General features: G+C 32.7%; 1 protein-coding gene across 2 annotated transcripts; it reads right to left on the bottom strand.

The window, feature by feature from the left end:
- Window positions 1–10,041: 10,041 nt before the first annotated feature.
- On the bottom strand, window positions 10,042–19,311 carry LOC115890901 (TATA-box-binding protein). 2 transcript variants are annotated; one of them, XM_030911258.1, is made up of 5 exons: window positions 19,087–19,311; window positions 18,689–18,924; window positions 18,440–18,585; window positions 18,113–18,383; window positions 10,042–10,442 (listed from the first exon to the last, which is right to left on the bottom strand). In XM_030911258.1, the coding sequence occupies exons 1-5, from the start codon at window positions 19,130–19,132 to the stop codon at window positions 10,194–10,196; spliced, it is 948 nt and encodes a 315-aa protein (XP_030767118.1). In that variant the 5' UTR covers window positions 19,133–19,311; the 3' UTR covers window positions 10,042–10,193. The 2 variants fall into 2 exon arrangements, with proteins under 2 accessions (XP_030767118.1, XP_030767127.1); XM_030911267.1 differs by having other exon boundaries at window positions 18,440–18,582.
- Between the last annotated feature and the right edge of the window lie 1,010 nt (window positions 19,312–20,321).

Genomic DNA, 20,321 nt, shown 5'->3' with positions numbered 1-20,321 from the left:
GCAAATATCCCAAATTTAGAAATAACTAGTGTGACTACTTCGTTTCAATCGAAGTAGAAAGAATCAGCCTACAAATATGTGGTTGTTTATTCAAAACATTTATTTTTAACTTTAATAAAATGATATCCCTAGATTTTTCCGGTGTATGTAATTTAATTTTTGTGACAGTAAACATTCAATTTATTGTTCAAATATATGCATTTTACAAATTAAAGTTTTAAAATAATGTTCAAATTTGGCACGTGGGCGATAGGTCCTCGACAAGGATAGAGTAGAAGCACCGAGTGTGCAACAAAAAAAAAGATAAATAGAAGTCGTTGATATGTTTGCGACAGTTTCCATAGTGATTTACTTATCCACATAAGTATATATGATCTAGGGTTATAACTCACCATAAGTCTTATTGCTTTGACAAAAGTCAGTATCTGAAATGGCTCCATAGAGGCCAGCTGCCCATCTTCGACATCAGAAGTACCGAAGTTTATGGCACAAACGGTTGTCGTCTCGGTGCACTCAGTGGTAAGGTGTTTTTTATATTTTATTATTTTTTATATAAATTACAAGATCCTTATACTTTCCTTAACTGTATAAATTTGCCTTAATTTGAGCGACTCCCTATCCCTAATTTGAAATATTTGGTATACATAAAAACGTTAACTACTAGCCTTGTTTATAAGGCTACTAGTTAAATATCAAAATAATCTTTATTTTCTTTAATAGTTTCTAATATTTTTTTTATATGTTTATTCAGAAACATTAGCCAAACAAACATGAACAGATCAAAATTAAAACGAAATAAAAAAATAGTTTTTCAAAACATGCGAAAATGGCTTCTAAAAGATGTATTAACAAATCAAAACTAGTACAGTGACAAAACAAACATTTTCAGTATTTTTTCAAAAATAAATATAATTATGTCAAGGGCGGTATTTCTGTTTTAAAAAGAAATATACCGCCAGTATTTATATATTTAGCAACAACCGCCGGCGGTAATTTAGCCAGTGTGTTTAAAATTCTTATTTTGGACCTATTTAATGATCTAAGAAATGCGAGTTTGTATTGATCAGCTATAGTTTAAAATTTTAAACTTGTTAAAAAAAAGTAACTGAATATGATTTTGAAGAACAACAAATAATTTTGTGAATTTAAAATTATTGAAACATAAAATTGTATTAGCATATTTAAAAATATTGCTATAGTCTGTGAAACGAATAACTTTGAATTTGACAGTTCCCGCGCGCTTTTCTAGTGTTAGTTTTATTAGGTTAACAACCATGCTGACGCAATGCCGTCTCTAATAGAACAGTCTCGCAGCGAGATTTATGACGTCACGCTAGTTAGATACTACGGATTAATAAATATGTTGTAGAATATATGGAAAACATAATTATTATTATTCCTCGTATTTTTGGTTTGTATTTTAAAAATGATATAGTTTACATGAAATATACATAATATACAGTTAATAACTTTTTTAATAATATTAATTCATTATTATTTATTGTTTTTGTTTATTTTTAATATTTTGTTTATTTTTTAAAATTATTATTCTTAACACTAAAACTATCTACATTGACTATGGCTGAAATCGTACTCCATCCCAACCTAAATCCCAAGAAAATCAAAAATTTTAGAATAATTTTACATATAAAATGACAGCGATCTTTATTTTATAGCCATCGCTGACGCCTTTTTTCTATGATATTGTATTATTTGCAAATATAATTTTTCGAACATTGATACTTGCAAAATATACATATAAATTTTGTGAATGCAAATAATAATATATCACTATTAGTAGATATTGAATGTTTTTTGTTAAATTAGATCGATTTTCAAACCCCAAAATTTAAAATATATTTTACATTTTACCCATTATCTTATGTACCTATTCATTATTTGTATATTGTAAAACATTTGCTGAATTTGTATGGTTTATAGTTTATTTGCCAAGGTTATTTATTACTATAAATAGGTATATATATTGTATTTATTAACTGTGTATTATGTATATTTCATGTAAACTATATCATTTTTAAAATACAAACCAAAAATACGAGGAATAATTATGTTTTCCATGTATTCTACAACATATTTATTAATCCGTAGTATCTAACTAGCGTGACGTCATAAATCTCGCTCCGAGGCTGTTCTATTAGAGACGGCATTGGTCTGATATTTAGAAATGTCAAAAGCTGATGACATTTTACTTTTGACAATTATTACATTTTGTGTTGATTTTTGCAAGAAAAGGAAGAACTGTCACTTATTTTATTATTTTCCTTTTCTATTTCACGAAAGTAAAAAGAGTTACCTATCTGGTTCATATATTCAGGCACTCAATTTAAAGAATATCAGTAACTTTTTTGACAGGGGGATTTTATATTTGCCATGTTGATAAAAAATAACGGTCAAAATTCAAAGTTATTCATTTTACAGACTATAACACTAGTTTTGAAAATTAGGTAAATCCGGCTCAGTTGCACAAAGAACAAAAAATATAAAAAAAAACAAATATAATCATGTAAAGGCCGGCATTTCTGCTTTATAAAGAAATATACCGCCGGTATTTACGAGTATATATTTAGCAACAACCGCCGTATTTGAAAAAATTACCTCGTTGTTCGGCGGTATTCTTGTTAATAAATATATAAAACCGTCTAACGGTGGTCTTTCTTTCGTCTATTATCTATACCGCCGGCGGTAATTTAGCCAGTGTGTTTAAAATTCTTATTTTGGACCTATTTAATGATCTAAGAAATGCGAGTTTGTATTGATCAGCTATAGTCTAAAATTTTAAACTTGTTAAAAAAAAGTAACTGAATATGATTTTGAAGAACAAATAATTTTGTGAATTTAAAATTATTGAAACATAAAATTGTATTAGCATATTTAAAAATGTTGCCCAACACTATGATGCAGTACTTATTGCAGAGTCAGAGGACGACCTCCAAAGAATGCTACAAGCTTTTAACAGACAGGCAGAAAAACTTAACATGCAAACTTCCACAAATAAGATCAAATGCATGACCATTACAAAGGAGCCTCTAGGGTGCAAATTGGTAATAAAAAACAAAACTATTGATCAGATAATGTCATTCGAATACCTCGGATGCAAAATTACAAGCTCAGGATTTCTGGAAGAAGAAGTAAGGAAACAAGCCAATAAAGCTGCCGCAATATCAGGACATCTTAAATATCCCATATGGAAAAACAAACATTTGAGTACAGAATGTAAGTCAAGAATATACAAAACCTGCATACGACCAGTGATGACATATGGTGCGGAAACCAGAGCTGAAACATCAGTAACAAAGAGAATCCTACGAACTACTGAAATGAAGACCTTAAGAATGATAACTGGATACACATTGAGGGACAGACAGAGAAATGTAGACATAAGAAAAAAGTGCCAAACAAACGATGTTGTCAGATGGATAAGGCAGAGAAGAAGAGAATGGAACCAGCATGTCAATAGAATGGGCCCCGACAGAATGGCCATAATAATTCGCAACAACGTACCACATGGCAGAAGACCTACTGGACGACCACCTAAACGTTGGCAAGACAGTTGGCAGTCAACCTCGCAAGAGTTGCTTAGACGAGGAGGAAACTGGAACTAAACAGGCGATATGCCTTCTAAAAGAAGAAGAAGAAGAGCTCAACACTAGTTTTGAAATATAGGTAAATCCAACTCAGTTATACAAATATGAAAAAACACAATATATAAACTATGAAATACTTAAAAATCGTATATTATCTAATTCAAATATGTTTCAATGTAGTGAAAAATGTCGAAAAGTAACTGGAAATAATTTAAAAAAAAACTTACTTGGCATATTAAGTTTACAAAAAAAAACATAACAAAATCACTAATAATTCTTAAAAAATTAGCATCAAAATGTGATCAAATAAAGATAACAATTGTAAACCTTAGTATGCCTGTCTACAGAATACTGTACCTATATACAGCGCGTGCCAAAAAGTTCCCTTTAAATGGGAAGTTCTCTCTATTATAAGTAGTATGAAAACAAAAACGCGAATTCAATTCAGCATCGTCGGGAAGACAAAAATATCATTTTGACAATTTATACAGGGTGTCCCAGGCTGAGCGTGCATTAGAAGTTTCTAGAGAATTATAATATCTAGATCAGAGATTTTTTGCACATTACTATTTCACAACGAGATCTATCGATTAAAAATATTTTCAATATGGCGGCACTTCCGGAAATACCGGAAGTTGACAGCAACTTTCTTATTTTAAATGGGTACCCCCATTTTTTACTACATACTTAAATTCTCTGTAAAATTTTATGAATTTTGATATCAAACACTCTATACCTAACATTAACCGTTTTTGACAAAAAAAGTATTTAAAATATTTGAATGAAAAAAACTACTTGTCAAAAAAATCTGTATAGCCTAAACGACAAATTTAGTGATTACCACGGTCACTGTGGCATAAAGCGAAGACATGTGGCTACCTATTTCAAAAATTAAATTGTTCGAATGTCATATAATATTAACTGTAGCTGTCATGGAATTGAGCGATTAAAAAATTATCATAAATCATTTTTTTCAAATGGAAACACACTTTTTTTATTTCACTAGTGAAAAGGTTTTTTAATTCGTTACTTTATACATGTTCCTATACCTAAAATAAATCGTTTTTAAGTTATTTAAGATTTAGTTTTAAAGGGTATATTTTTTTGTTTTTTAACCAGTAGCTTATGACTTTAAACGTCACGCTGTCATCTGGCCATGTTATATTGCGATTAGCTAACACTAAAATATGAGATATATTTTTGTCAATACACTTTATAAAGTTTTACCAGCAGTATTTATAATATACAAAATTCAAATAATTAGTTTTTTAACAGGATATAAATTGTCTGATGCTTTGACACTTAAGGGTACGAACATAGTGGAGGCAGGTTTCTGCTTTCCGGCAACCAGCGCCGTCTCTGGGTACCTATTCTTGATCACTCGCATCTTCAAATATCGCTCACATCTCGCATCTCCGAAAAAGCCATATAACAATACACGTGATGCGTAACTTTGCGTATATGCATCACGTGTATTGTTATATGGCTTTTTCGGAGATGCGAGCAGGGTCAGAAGTAGTTAATTAAGAGGAAATTTACCTGCGGTGGGATTCTGTAAGCTCCGTAGCAAGAAATTTCCTGTCTAGCCTATGCTATTTGTATACGATTGATGAGTCACTAGACAGAAAATATGTTTACAGAATCGCTAGGCTGATTAACTAACCTAACCTAACCTAACCATATTCAAAGGCCGCGCCCGCCGCGCCGGCGCCACACATAGGGGTATTTGTGACTATAAACCTGGCCAAAAGTGATATTTTTTTATTTTCATTTTTTATCTTAACTGAATACAAATCTATAAATACTAAATGTAAGCACGTTTATTAGCTTTTTTAAGTCGTAAGTTGACTATCAAATAAATAATATATTTCAATTATAAGTATGAATTATCTTGAGTGTATTCTGAATATTTCTAAGATTATAAAATAGTGGAATTGTTTGTAGTGCTTTTTTTGCAAGTTGTTTATAATAACTGTCATGATGGATACAGAACCAGCTGGCAAGTCCTGTTTTATGCCATATTTTTATTTTGAACCGTTTCCTTCTATTCTATTTCTTTATAATGTTTTATATTTAAAAAATCAGAGGCATTTTTATAAGGTGTAAGACTACTCGGCAATATTCCGCATGGAAATTAGTATCCGTTCAATGCTTAAAGTCTCCAGCTTTGGAATATGTACAAAAATCTTGCCAATATTTGCCACTGCCAAAAAAAACATTGATTTAAATAGATTCTTAAAGGAAATAGTCTTTACCCTATAACACCCATCCTCGCTCAAATATCGTCTATAATGTACAAATTACTTTCTTGTTCTAGCATCCTCATCCAATTGCTTGGTTTTGCACAGAATGGCTCTATTTGATCGGTAGAAAGGGTTTCAGAGTAGAGGAAAAAATATTGTGTAGGAAAAACAAAATGGGGTTCCATATTAGCACCCTCTCCTCTAATAATTAATATTACTAGCAAAAAAGCAAAAAAATCATAAAACATAATTTTGGCCAACTTTTAGTTCTTAATACCCTCTGTCCGCCGTCGGCGCGTGCAAAAGCAGAAATAAATAAATTTTCGTTCCGGTAAAAGCGAGAACGCCCATGAACGCTGGTTGACGGCGCCTACCTGCTTTCACTGTGAACTAGCCGAGTTGATAACACGCTTTAATTTTTCAAGGTTATAAGCGCGAGGCGGCGGGCGCGGCGCTACTATGTACCCATATACAGGGTGTCCCAGAAATACGTGCAAGTATTTTAACTTAACTGGTAGTATAGTTCAACCCCAGAAACACGCCTATGAGGTTTTTTTCTAAATAATTTTTTTTTGAAAAATCGGAATTTTTTGAAAAATTTTTTGAAATTTTTTTTAGCTTTTATTTAAAAAAAATAATTTCTTGATAATATGGCAACATAGGTAGTAGATTAAATTTACAAGAAAGAAAATCCAGAAAAGATCCAGTGGTTCGCAAACAAATCTCGAAGTATTGGAAAAAATGTGTAAGGACCAAGCGAACTATTGACTACAATAAAACGACGAAAAGCAGCATATTTTGGTCATATTTTTCGAAATAACAAATATTGTTTCCTACAGCTGATCGTTGAGGGAAAGATTGAAGGACGACGAGGCATCGGGCGTAAACGGTTTTCCTGGTTGCGGAATTTGCGCCAGTGGTTTAATATAGGAGAGGCCAGTGCAATTATTCGTTTGGCTCAAGACAGGGAGGAATTCCAATTGATGGTCGCCAACCTCCGATGAGGAGAAGGCACATGAAGAAGAAGGTTCTCAAAATTTTAGCAAAAAATCATTTTTTTTGGAAATTTTCAAAGTAAAATAACTCTGTTATTTTAGACTTATTTGAAAAACGATAAAGAGAAAATATGTTTCTTTTATCGAGATCTACGACCCTTTAAAGTACTTGCACTTATTTCTGGGATACCCTGTTTATAACAATACACGTGATGCGTATACGCAAAGTTGCGAACGATGTCAAGAATAGGTACCCAGATTGGCGCTGACTACCAGTAAGCGGCAAATCTGCTTGCACTGTGATCGCACACTAATGTCAACGGAAGCTAGATAAAATCAAGAAAAAATTACGCTTTAAAACTAAATCTTAAATAACTTAAAAACGATTTATTTTAGGTATAGGAACATGTATAATCAAAAAGTAACGAATTAAAAAACCTTTTCACTAGTGAAATAAAAAAAAGTGGGTTTCCATTTGAAAAAAATGATTTATGATAATTTTTTAATCGCTTAATTTCATGTCGGCTACAGTCAATATTATATGACATTCGAACAATTTAATTTTTGAAATAGACACCCACATGTCTTCTCTTTATATCACAGTAGCTGTGATAATCACTAAATTTGTCGTTATACAGATTTTTTTGACAGACAGTTTTTTTGCTCCAAAAATTTTAAATATTTTTTTCCTCAAAAACGGTTAATGCTAGGTAAAGAGTGTTTAATATCAAAATTCATAAAATTTTAAAGAAAATTTAAGTATGTAATAAAAAATGGGGGTACCCATTTAAAATAAGAAAGATGCTGTCAACATCCGGTATTTCCGGAAGTGCCGCCATATTGAACATATTTTTAATCGATAGATCTCGTTGTGAAACAGTGATGTGCAAAAAATTTCCGATCTAGATATTGTAGTTCTCTAGAAACTTCTAATGCACGCTCATCCTGGGACACCCTGTATATTTGAAGGAACTTGTATAAGTCTTTCTTTTGGAGAAGTAGAAGCGTTCTGCGCAAGCGTATACGTATGTACGTATATACGTATACTGTATATACTACGCTATTTTTATTTCCACCACTATGCGGTGGTTCTTCACAGAGCCACCTAGATTTTTTTCAAATAATAAAGATCTACTGATGCAAAATCATTAAAATTAATATCTAGGAAAATCTTTGTCTGACGGATAGGCAACCTTAAAAATATTTTGAAGATATATAGGGATATATAAGGATAAGTTCCCCATTGAACACCGGAAAAATATACTGGCTGTTCCATTTAAAATAAAGGGAGTAACTTGCTTTTAAAAGTGACTAATGTTCCATATTAATTTTGTATCACCCTGTATAACTTTTCGGGTCAAATTTCAATTTGGTTTAATATACAATGGTTACTGTAATTAAATATCAGGCTATACAAGGTCAACTAAAATTTAGGTAGCTGTTATCGAAATTTAAAATTTACTGTTCATTTTCACAAGATGTGAAATATGTCAAAATCCTTAGATTTTAGGTATATGTTTCTTTAATAAAACTCTTTTCGATATAAACTACCAAAATTTCTTTTCGATATAAACTACCGTTCTCCTTGGAGCTTCCGCGGCGTATGAGACGCGCCACCCTGTGGTGGGTCAAATTCGACGCTTTTAAATGGAAACACCCATTTCTATAGGAGATAGGCAAAAACTAATATCGGTGTCTGGAGCTCAATTTTTGTCAAAACCATGATGGTGAAAACCACATATCGATATCTGTTACCGTTTCGGAGTTACGGGATGTTTTTCAAAATATGCATTTTTAACAAATCGCTGAACTTTTTTGCAATGGAAAATTTTGTATTTTTGTGAAAACATTTCCAAAGCATCTTTTTACGTAGAATTTAATGGTTTAAGTATAATTTTTAAAAATTAATAATTTAAGAATTATTAACAGAAAATTTGATTTTTTATATGGGACACCCTGTATATTTTTAATTTATTGAAAATAATTTAAAATTATCTTTCCAAAAATATAACACACTTGATATTTTGCTCGATTCCTCTTCGGGATATCGAATATATAAAAATTCGCCCGCTTTAAATAAGTAGGCTTTGAACGGCAACGGCTGTAATGCAAAAAAATTCTAGCTGTGAGCATCAATTAAAACGAAAATAATATTTGCTATGAGAGATGCAGAATTTTATAACAATTTAAAATATATTTAACCAACATCAACAACAACACATTTAAACTACATCTAATAACAATAAAAATAAATAACCAAGACATGACATTTTGCTACAGGTGCTCGACATATCGACTGTCTTGTGTTATGGACAGACGGGACCGTTTTTGAACATTCATTGCGGCATTCATTAACTCAATGGAGGGTGAAAGGTACCCTCTCATAACTACTAAGTATTTCTAATTCTTGTCTAGATTATACAGAAGAACAAGGAACCTTTATTCTTCCGCAAATATATCCATAGGATTAGATCCATGGGCACTGTCAGGCGGCCTCGACGGCCAACGGCTGGGATCTTGGTTAGCTATACAATTATTATTCTTGAAATTGGCTGCAAAAATTTACTGATAACTTCAGCGTTCAGAGGCGGTGCGTCGTCTTGCTGGAAAAATATGTTTTCAAGTTCCAGTAAGGGCCTATCATCAATAAGGGGTCCAAAGCCTACTAGTTAAAAGTGGCGAACTTTTAAAAATACTGTATTTCGAAGGGGATTATAACAAAATATCAAGTGTGCTATATTTTTGGAAAGGTAATTTTAAATTCTTTTCAGTTAATTAAAAATATAGAGGGTGTCCCAAGTAAAAAATGATTTTTTCTGATGATAACTCTTAAAATATTAATTTAAAAAAAATTATACTTATAGCATTAAATTCTACGTAAAAAGGTGCTTTGGAAATGTTTTTATAGAAATACAAAATTTTCCATAGCAAAAAAGTTACAGCGATTTGTTAAAAATGCACATTTTTGAAAAACACCCCGTAACTCCGAAACGGTAACAGTAATTGATGTGCTGTTTTCACCATCATGTTTTTGATGAAAATTGAGCTCCAGATACCGAACCAGTTTTCGTCTATCTCCTATAGAAAAGGGTGTTTCCATTTAAAAGCGTCGAATTTGACCCACCCTGTACAGCAAAGTTCCAAAAGTACCCTTTGAATTTGTAAAATATGAGGTTAAATAATACAGTATCGAAAATATACCATAGAAAAAAGTTTGTATTTATATCTTATTTATAATTTTATTCATGTAACATTTTTTTTGGATAACTCCAAATAATAAAAAACGTTCCCATTCATAGCGAACATGTTGGCACGCAGCGCATTAAAATTATTATAGTCTTTGAAAATAATCACTGTTTTTTGAAACTCTTCAAAATGGGATAGATGTTATCGAACGCCTCGTAAATCTCTTGCCTAACCTTAGCTCCCGTTAGGACCACCTTTCCAGACACGAATATTAACAGAACGATCCTGGGTTTCACCATACGATAGATCAAACCGGGAAAAAGTTCCGGCTCGTAGGAACTGAAAGAACTGTGCGTCAATACCAAGCCCTCTAGACGGATGGGAAACTTGACGTCACAACTGCCTACCATGTTCTGCAAAGAAAATATACAACAAATAAATACAGAGTGATTATGATGAAGCAGATTTAAATGCTCTTTCAAAATACAGTACGTCTGTCCGTACTGTAGCTACGGGGTATCCGTGAGAGGGGAAACGATATGCTCTCGATGTTTTTCGTAAAAAATTAGACGACGCGTCCCATCAATAAAAATTCGACTAATTTGCAAGTAGCCAATTAAATGAGTGGGCGGAGCGATTTGCGGTGATGTACTCGTCAAGTCGACGTATAAAATATATTGCTGTTTATTTAAATGTTTTTTGTCCGCATTCCATTCATAGACACAGATCCAGCAGACGTACTGTATATTAGGTTTCCTATTAGTCCAATCAGTGGAGGGTCATTATAGGCCTCTGCCATACAAAAGGTGGTGTAGTAGTCATTTTTTAATATGTTGTTAAGGTTTAGGTCTTGATGAAAAATCCAAGTTTTCGACCTTGGGGTGCGACCGCTCGAGCCGCCATCTTGAATTAAACATACAAAAAACTGTATTTTTCAAAAAATATCCGCAGCGGTGAATCTTACGATCAAAATGTTGGAATAAAAGTTAATAGATATCGATATTTTTTCGATGTATCAAGTATAACGGGACATCGTAAAAAGGGCGGAACAATTTGAGTGGAGTAATAATTTGGGTGGAGGCAAAAATAAGGGCGAAGAATATTTTGCAGATAACGAAATTTCCGCCCAAATTTTTCCATCGCAGATGCTGGAGCACGCTTTCTCGTTGCTTTGTATGGTGGCAACTTGGAAGAAGAAATCCGCTACCAACGTTTTGCTAGATCAACCACAAAAAGTAAATCCAATCTTGCTTCATTGCCACCAACGAAGGATGCTGTGCGGTATCATTCTTTCAGGACATATCAAGTCCAGAAATGGTATGGAATCGAGAAAAAAACCTGAAGACTGGAGCTGGAAACTGGGCAGCAATGGGCTTGTTCCACTCACCATGACAAAACAAGCAGCACCCGACAACTTACTGAAATTCATTTCATGCACTTGTAGAAAAGGATGCGGCGTAGCATTTGGTTGTAGGAGAGCTGGGTTGAAGTGTTCCGTTGTATGTGGCTTCTGCAGTGGTCAGTCATGCGAAAATGTCCCGGAGGTTCACATCGACATTGAGGACGCAGATGACCAAGACTTAACAATGGAAGAGCAATATATTCCCATAAGCACCGATTACGATGACACCAAAGACAATACTCAAAACGTTATTAATAACCGACCCGGACCATCAAAGAAAAGAAAACGCTAATAAATCGCCATGACACTACCTTATTTTTCAGTTTTTTTATGTTGTGCGTTATATTTCAATGAGACATATGAAGGTTATAACATATTTTGTTCGCTCCGTGGCACCGTGGCACTACCTCACCAGCCGCTGCTGTTTATACCTATGTAAAAATAGCGAGAATTTCGGAAAAATTACAAAATTGGGGAGTTTTTCTATTTTTTTGGAAAATATGTTCAGCTTTTCGTCACTGTACCTTCTATCCAAGATGGCGGCTCGAGCGGTTCCACCCCAAGGTCGAAAACTTGGATTTTTTGTCAAGACCCAAACCTTAACAACATATAAAAAAAATACTACTACACCACCTTTTGTATGGCAAAACACCCCACTGGCTGGACTATATACAGTACGTCTGTCCGTTCTGTAGCTACGGGGTATCCGTGAGAGGGGAAACAATATTCTCTCGATGTTTTTCGTAGAAAATTAGAGGACGCGTCCCATCAATAAAAATTCGACAAATTTGCAAGTAGCCAATAAAATGAGTGGGCGGAGCGATTTGCGGTGACGTACTCGTCAAGTCGACGTATAAAATATATTGCTGTTTATTTAAATGTTTTTTTGTCCGCATTCCTTTCATAGACACAGATCCAGCAGACTAACTTTACCTATCTGGCTCAGATTTTGAATAAAACGCGATTTTTCAATAAAACTGTAATTAAGATGGCTGGTGTCGCCATGGCAATTTTCTGGTGACACTTAGTAGCTAATTTCAAATTCGACATTAGTTTATGCACTTCATTTAAATTTATAACAGGTTATTATTATTCAATTTACCTAAAATAATAATAATAATAAATAAAGGTTCTTCAAATCTATAAAATCCATCCAATGCTTCAAAATTTCAAACAATGCAGTCATGGAGAACAAGCATCCATCTAACAACCTGTAATGCAAATATACAAACAGATACAATCCCAATCAAAAGAGGAATCTTCCAGGGCGATTCCCTAAGTGCACTGTGGTTTTGTATATGCCTTAACCCACTCTCCAATACTTTGAACGAAACAGCATATGGCTTTAACATTAAATACGAAAAATCAGTAAGACATAAAATTAACCATCTCCTATACATGGACGACATAAAACTATATACAGCGACAAAAACAGAACACACCGAGCTACTTAAAATTCTAGAAAAATCCACAAACGACATAAAAATGGAATTTGGGATGAACAAATGTAAAACACTACACATAAACAGAGGTAAATGGCAAAACGAAGAGCAGGCATCTACATTAAACAATGAACACTTAGACAACATGCAACCCAACGAATATTACAAATACTTGGGAATTTTACAAAACAGAAAAGTTGACCATACCGCACTCAAAACCCAACTAAAAGAACAATACAGGAAAAGACTAAGTAAAATACTGAAAACCGAACTAAATTCAAAAAACACAGTTAGAGCGATTAACACCTACGCCATACCGCTGCTCACCTATTCATTTGGAATCATTAAATGGTCCAAAACAGATCTGGAAAATTTAAATATTCTGACAAGAACTCAGCTAACTAGATTCCGACAGCTGCATCCCAACTCTTGCAAGGAGAGGCTGACCATTGAAAGAAAAGAAGGAGGTAGGGGCCTGACAGATATTCACGAAATACACAACAAACAGATTAATTCCTAAGAAAATAAAGAAAAAAATACCTCATTACACCAAGCAGTAACTATAGCGGATGCTAACTACACACCATTAAATCTTAACGCAGAAAATATTCCTGTTTCAAATATACTCACATTAGAGGAAAAGAAAAACAAATGGTCCCAAAAGCAACTACATGGAAAACACTGTCATATTATGAACAACCCCGACATCGATAAAGAACTGTCATATTCATGGCTACAAAAAGGGCAACTGCAACCGGAAACGGAGGGATTCATTATAGCGATACAAGATCAAGTAATAGCAACGCGCAACTACAGGAAATACATAATAAAAGATAGGGCCCAACAAACGGATACCTGCAGGCGTTGCCACCTCCAAAGTGAAACAATAGAGCATATTACAAATGGTTGTAAAATACTCACTGGTACAGAATACACTCTAAGGCATGACTTTGTTGCGCGTATTATACATCAAGAAATAGCAAAAACATATATATTTATACAAGAAGAACAGCCCTATTACAAATACACGCCGCAATCTGTCTTTGAAAACGACACTATAAAACTCTACTGGGACAGAACGATCCATACTGACAAGACAGTAACATGCAATCGACCTGATATAACGTTAACACTAAAAAAAGAGAAAGTAACATATCTAATAGAAATCAGTGTTCCGAATGACAACAACATAACAAAGAAATATGAAGAAAAAATTAGCAAATATATTCCACTAACACAGGAAGTAGAACGAATATGGCAACAAAAAGAAGTTAAAATACTACCATTTATTATATCTAGTACGGGCTTCACACACAGGAAATTTAAAGAAAACCTCGATTTAAAAGGACATATTCACACACTTGCTCAAAAAGCAGTAATCATTAAAACCACAAACATAACCCGCTCCTTCTTAAAACAATAGAAACAAAACAATAGAAACTCTGACAGTACTTGGTAATGAACACCCGTCTGTCAGAATATGCCACCAAGAGTGAGAAAAAAAAGTAAGTATTTATTATTTTATCAAGAAAAATGAAGCAGTATCTACTGGCAGAAGGAATGGATATGTTACTAGTGATTTTATTTTGTGAGGACAATAGCTTGGTTGGCCTGAACGGTTTATGCTCAAGGATATCCAAATAGGAATGTTCTTGACAAGCGCGTTCCTTTGAATAACTACCTTGCCTATTTCGCAGAGCTATATGAAAAACCTATTAAGCAGAAACCTGTCGCTGGAAGTGAAGAAAATGAATTTGCCTTAATTGGTTCTTTTATAGAACATCCAATATATCTACAAATCATCGTAATATAAATCAAAATGAACTACTTCTTTATTTTTCTTGATAAAATAATAAATAATTACTTTTTAAACTAATATAAAAGTAAACTGTTATCAGTTTAAATAAAGTCCATAAACTAATGCCGATTTTGAAAATAGCTACCGTCTCTAGCAAATGGCGACACTAGCCATCTTGATTACCATTTTATTGAAAAATCACTTTTTATTCAAAATCTGAGCCAGATAGGAATAGGAAAGCCTAATATAGTTTGAAAGAGCATTTAAATCTGCTTCAACTTGTCTAAAAAAATACAGTGTTGCATTTAAAATAACAAAATTTTTATGTAAAATAAATATTTAAAATAGACCAGCAATTTTTTATACCCCTGTATATATTTAAGGAAGTAATAAAAATTTTTAGTAATGTTTATTCCTCTGGCTTCAAAGTCAGCACAAGAATTAACTCTGCAAAATAAAGTACAGGGTGTTGACAAACTTTTTTATTATAGCATGCATATTTAAATATCTCAAAAACCAAAGCATTTAAACATATTAAACCCTTATAATAAATGCCTTATTTTATACCCAAGAATCCAAAAATGAAGTAAAATACCGGGTGTTCCATAAGAAAAAATATAACTTTGGTATGGATCTTAGTTCTGACACATCCTGTACATTTGAAAATAATTTTAAATTATGCATATTGCCTCACTACATATACCCATAAAAAATTTTGTTTCTACATCTTTCCGTTTTCACATAATCAACCGAGGCGAATGAGGTACGCCACCCTGTATAAAGAGGATTTTTGTAATTTGTTGTTTGTATAGTCTGTCCAACGAGAAGATCCTTGACAGTGATAGATGTGTCTGTCATTTTAATTTCAAAGTAGTTTATTTTATTTTACAAAGAAATAAGTTGGTACAACTGGAACGCATAGCAGGAAATTAATATATGTATTTAAAATTTAACTGACAAGTAACTTCAAAATATTGTGAAAAAAACTGTATAAAACTGAAAAAATGTAATCTACTTATTTTATTTAATAAAAAACGGTATGTGTTAATACAAAACAAACAAAAAGAAGACACCACAAACCAAAAAATATAAAAAAGAACTATTTCTTACTTTATGAAACTTCCCGCATTTATGATTATATTTATCGATATAACTTATGTACAAATACAAATTTGTAATATTCCGCAGGAATAAATAAAACAACATAAATAAAACAAACTATTTTATTAATAATAACACTTACCAAATTTTATACCTCACAGGTTGATTAATTAACTTTAATCTTAATTTTTAAACCAGTACCTTTTGACATTATTTTTCTGCAGTACTAAAATCCATTATTTACCTATCGTGTGATGTCGATATTTTACAGCTACTCCAGTTTTTAGTATGGTCCTTCTACCATATTCGAGATGCACTTATCTACAACGAGATGGTATACGAACTTTATTGATAGTAACTTTATTGGTGTATCTGTATAAGACTTTCTGCCTGGGCAGCGAGTATTAACCATAAACTGTGCTCTGGATTCTACAGTTAATTTTCACTCGATTTTTCCTCCACTTGACTTCAAAAGACACAAAACACGTAATAACACGAATCAAAATGCATCATCTTCCAAAACGCAGGGTATTTGTCAAAAGCAGGGTAGCCACAAGAAAATTTTTGATTGTGCAGAACTTGACCATAAAAATGTGTAGCATTGTGTAGCAATCCATGACCAATAATTGTAAACTATCCAATAAGACCAAGAATAAGACCAGAATAAAGCCGGAGTCTCATGCATCCGAAATCCGATGACACGACGATCCGACGGTGCTCCTATTGGTCGAAATATTATGACAACAATTTTTATCCGATAATTTTAACTAATCATCCGACGTCGTATAAAGTTAAATTTTGTTTAACTTTTGTACGATATCGTGTGTTTTTTAACCTCACTTTTTGAAAACATTTGTTTTTAAAAACAAGTTTAGTGGGAAGTGGGCAATTTCGGGATATTTGGCGAGGAAGTTATTTTTATAAGTGTTTCTCCAATAAAACATGACATGAATCTCTATTCAGCGCAGCAGAAAAATGTTAAAACTGTCAAATTTCGGAACGAACTTTCGGATGTATGTGACAGGCTTTTTTTATTTCACACGATAACTTCAAATTTCGGATGTCGTACCATCGGATTTCGGATGCATGAGACTCCGGCTTAAGACGTAAAATCGCCAAATTTTAAAGCATAATTACGAGTCTCGATAAGAGTCTCACTTCCACTCGTTTGTATACGTCGATATATTAATTTCCCATTTCATTTCTTCTCATGCCAGCAAATATTGCAATGACGTCAAAATTGATGTCGCGAAACTAACGATTTTATGGAAAAATTAGACCGGTTGAAAAGTCTGTTTAAAAACTGTAAACAATTCAGGACTGTTTAATCGGCCAAATTTGTCCATAGAAACTGCAGTCCTTGCTGATATGGGAGGAAAAGTGAAATAGGAATTGAATATTATTCACGTATGCCAACGAGTGAACCGAACTACAGTGAAATTTGGCCAAAGTACGTGTTATGTATTATTTAAAGAATTAAGCGCTCCTCTCTACCGTTTTTGACTCGACCAATAGATGACCGAAAATTATATTTGTCAGTTCAAAATTTAAAGTTCACTTGCGGCCTCTTTTAATGTAACTTAGATAATTTAAAAGCAAAAAAAACAGCTTTTGTCAGCTGATTTACTGTTCTGGTATTATTTTTTATAATAAATATGTAAATTCTCAAAATGTGTAGCATAGGCCATTGTGGTGTAGCTGTGCAGTCATGGAAGCAAATCTGTAGCAAAATTCACAATTGTGTAGCTTGTGGCAACCCTGGTCAAAAGTTGTCACAAAATTATAACCTATAATTTGGCAAGACTTTGACAAACGTCAAAAATCTAAAGGCGAGTTCATACGCATCGGCGTCCGTTTGTCGTTTATCGTTCCGTCAAACCAATAAAATTGAAATACGATCTGTCATTTTTGAAATAAACCAATAAAACTGGTTAAAAACAACAAGTGACGACGCATGACGAATTTATATTTAAACTCATCCATAGTTAACTTAAAAATTATTAGAAACTTTTTTTAGTAAAATAAATAGATTGGTATGGGACGTCATCTGCTTTTCTTCTGTCGAAATCTTACCTGAGAAAAAAAACAGAGTATAGTTGTTGCATGACATCTTAAAAGGCGGTTTTTGTTACTGGGCATGTTAAAGTAATTCCATATAAACTATTTTTCAATAACTCAATAATTTTTTTCTCCAATCTTTGTGAACTTTTGCCTGTATATATTTCTATGGATTACAAAGTTATAGAAATCACATTTATAGAATTTAAGTAAATTAAAAAATGTAATACCTCTGTGATATCTGACATGAAATTGATTTGCGCTAAGTATAGTTATACAGACCTGTATTTTAAAATCCAGAAATTTCGCTGGGAATCCAAGCTTTTGTATTATTCTAGCATACTTTCTAGCCGCCAATCTAGAATCCTCTTCACTTTTCGCCCCTGTACACACCATCTTGCCCGAACTAAATATCAGTGCTGTAGTTCTAGGCTCCCTAATTCTCATAATGACTGCGGCAAAACGTTTCGGATTGTACTCTGCATTCCTAGCATGCAACGCAATTTTTTTTAAGTCTAATTTACAGTTTAAGTTTACAGTTGATACAATATTTCTGAAAGTAATCCAATAATATTAAGGTTAAAATTAGTCAAACACTGTAATTCTTACTGTAATTGTGGTACAATTCCTGGGTCTGCGGAATGTGGAGTCATCGGAGTCATAGGAGAAGGAGTAGCAGGGCCGCCAACATTTGGAGTGGCACCACTACCCCCCGAACCACCCAAGTTTACCATAGGTGACATCATAGTGTGCTGCTGAATATCAAAAATTATGTTAATATTACAAAAGTTTAAATGTGTATTATGAAAATTATGACACTGAACGTGAGGCAATAAATTCTGTTGTAACAGTACTTACTGGTGTTTGAGGGGTCATTCCACTATGCATAGTGGACATAGGCATTTGATAAGCTGTAACGTATTTTGTGTGTGGCATGGACATGGCATTTCCCATGCCCAGGCCTAATGTGGGCGTTAGACCTCCCATCGGAGCTAAAGATGGTACTTGACTGGTGGCAGGTTGGGACTGTTGTTGCTGTTGTAATGCATTTGGTAAAATCTGTTGGTCTTCCTCAGGTTGGTGTAGTGGAGTTCCTATATGTTTAATGTTGAAATTATTAAATTAATCTGCCTAATTATTGTGATATAAAAACAAAACATCTTTTATATTTCACTGGAAAATATATACTGTTGTAAAATATTTAAGCATGGTATTAATTATTTAGCAAATTTAAATTAAAACTAATTTTCACTTACCAATACTAGGGATGCTAAACCCGGGACTCGGTAGCATTTGATCCATTTCGATGTGTAAACGGAAATTGTCAACAGCAAAACTAAATCGTAATCATTAAGTTAATTACTAAGTTTATAATATTTCATATCTAGCGTTTTCCTTTAACATTTAACTAACAAAAATTAAAGGCAAAATTTTATAAACAAAAAATTGATAAGGTCAAATAAGGTTATGTTCAGTCTGTGTGTTCAGTTATGTTCAAACTAGCGATGGGAACTATCGAATGAATTACACTATCGAATGGTTACTGAATGAATGATTTCAACTATCGAATGGTTTTATTCGAATAAAATCATTCATTCATTTGTATACTAAAGCATATGTGACAACCTCGCCGTGCGACTAATGGTTATCGTTGAGCCACGACTATCGAATGCTTTTGATAAATGAAGTTTAGAATTTAGTATTCGTTTGATTTTTGTGTGCGTCAGTGCATTATTAGTTCTTCCAAATTTTTATAACTACGACGTATAAATAGTGTGCTATTTTTTGGCGTTTATTAAAATATTTAAAATACTAAAATAGTAGTTTTTTTAATTGACGATTGTGTGCGTGTGGAGGTGGTCAAAATTTTTCCGAAAATTTGTGTGATTTTCCGTAGCCCGATCTTTCAATTATTTAATTTTATATGGTATATGGTCTATTTTTTATTGGGTAATTTTGAGAAGTAGCAATTTTTAAGAGAGATGAGATGAACTTACAATTAATTTTAAAAATACATATTTGTATTTTAGATGTTTTAATTTTTAATAATATGAATTAGTTGAACTTAATAATCATATTTAAGTAATGTGGTTAAGTAAATGATTATCGAACTCAAACTATGGGGTGAGAAAATTAAATTGAAAGTTTTACACGTGCCAATTAAAAAAAAAGTTAACGATGTTTGTATTTTGTTTATGCTAATTCTCTTACATGTAGTTTTTTGCGAAGAAATATTTCATTTATTTTTTAAAGTAAATGCCAGTAAAAGTAAATATATTATTTTTAAATAGTAATATAAAGCACCTAATATAAATAATTTTGATTTCTAATTTTTTATTTATATTTTCCTTCCATTACACTGCATGCTTAGAAAATTAATAAATGTTGATATTTCATGATTTTAAAATTTGTTGTTAATATAACAAATTAGTTCTGTAATTATTATTATTTATAAACCAACGTTGCCACACAAAAAATTTAGAGACTATAT

Source organism: Sitophilus oryzae, unplaced genomic scaffold, assembly GCF_002938485.1.
Source record: "Sitophilus oryzae breed Bouriz unplaced genomic scaffold, Soryzae_2.0 scaffold_1178_pilon_pilon, whole genome shotgun sequence".
NCBI lineage: Eukaryota > Metazoa > Arthropoda > Insecta > Coleoptera > Curculionidae > Sitophilus > Sitophilus oryzae.
Note: the sequence above shows the minus strand (reverse complement) of the source record. Positions and strands in the feature narration are given on the sequence as shown.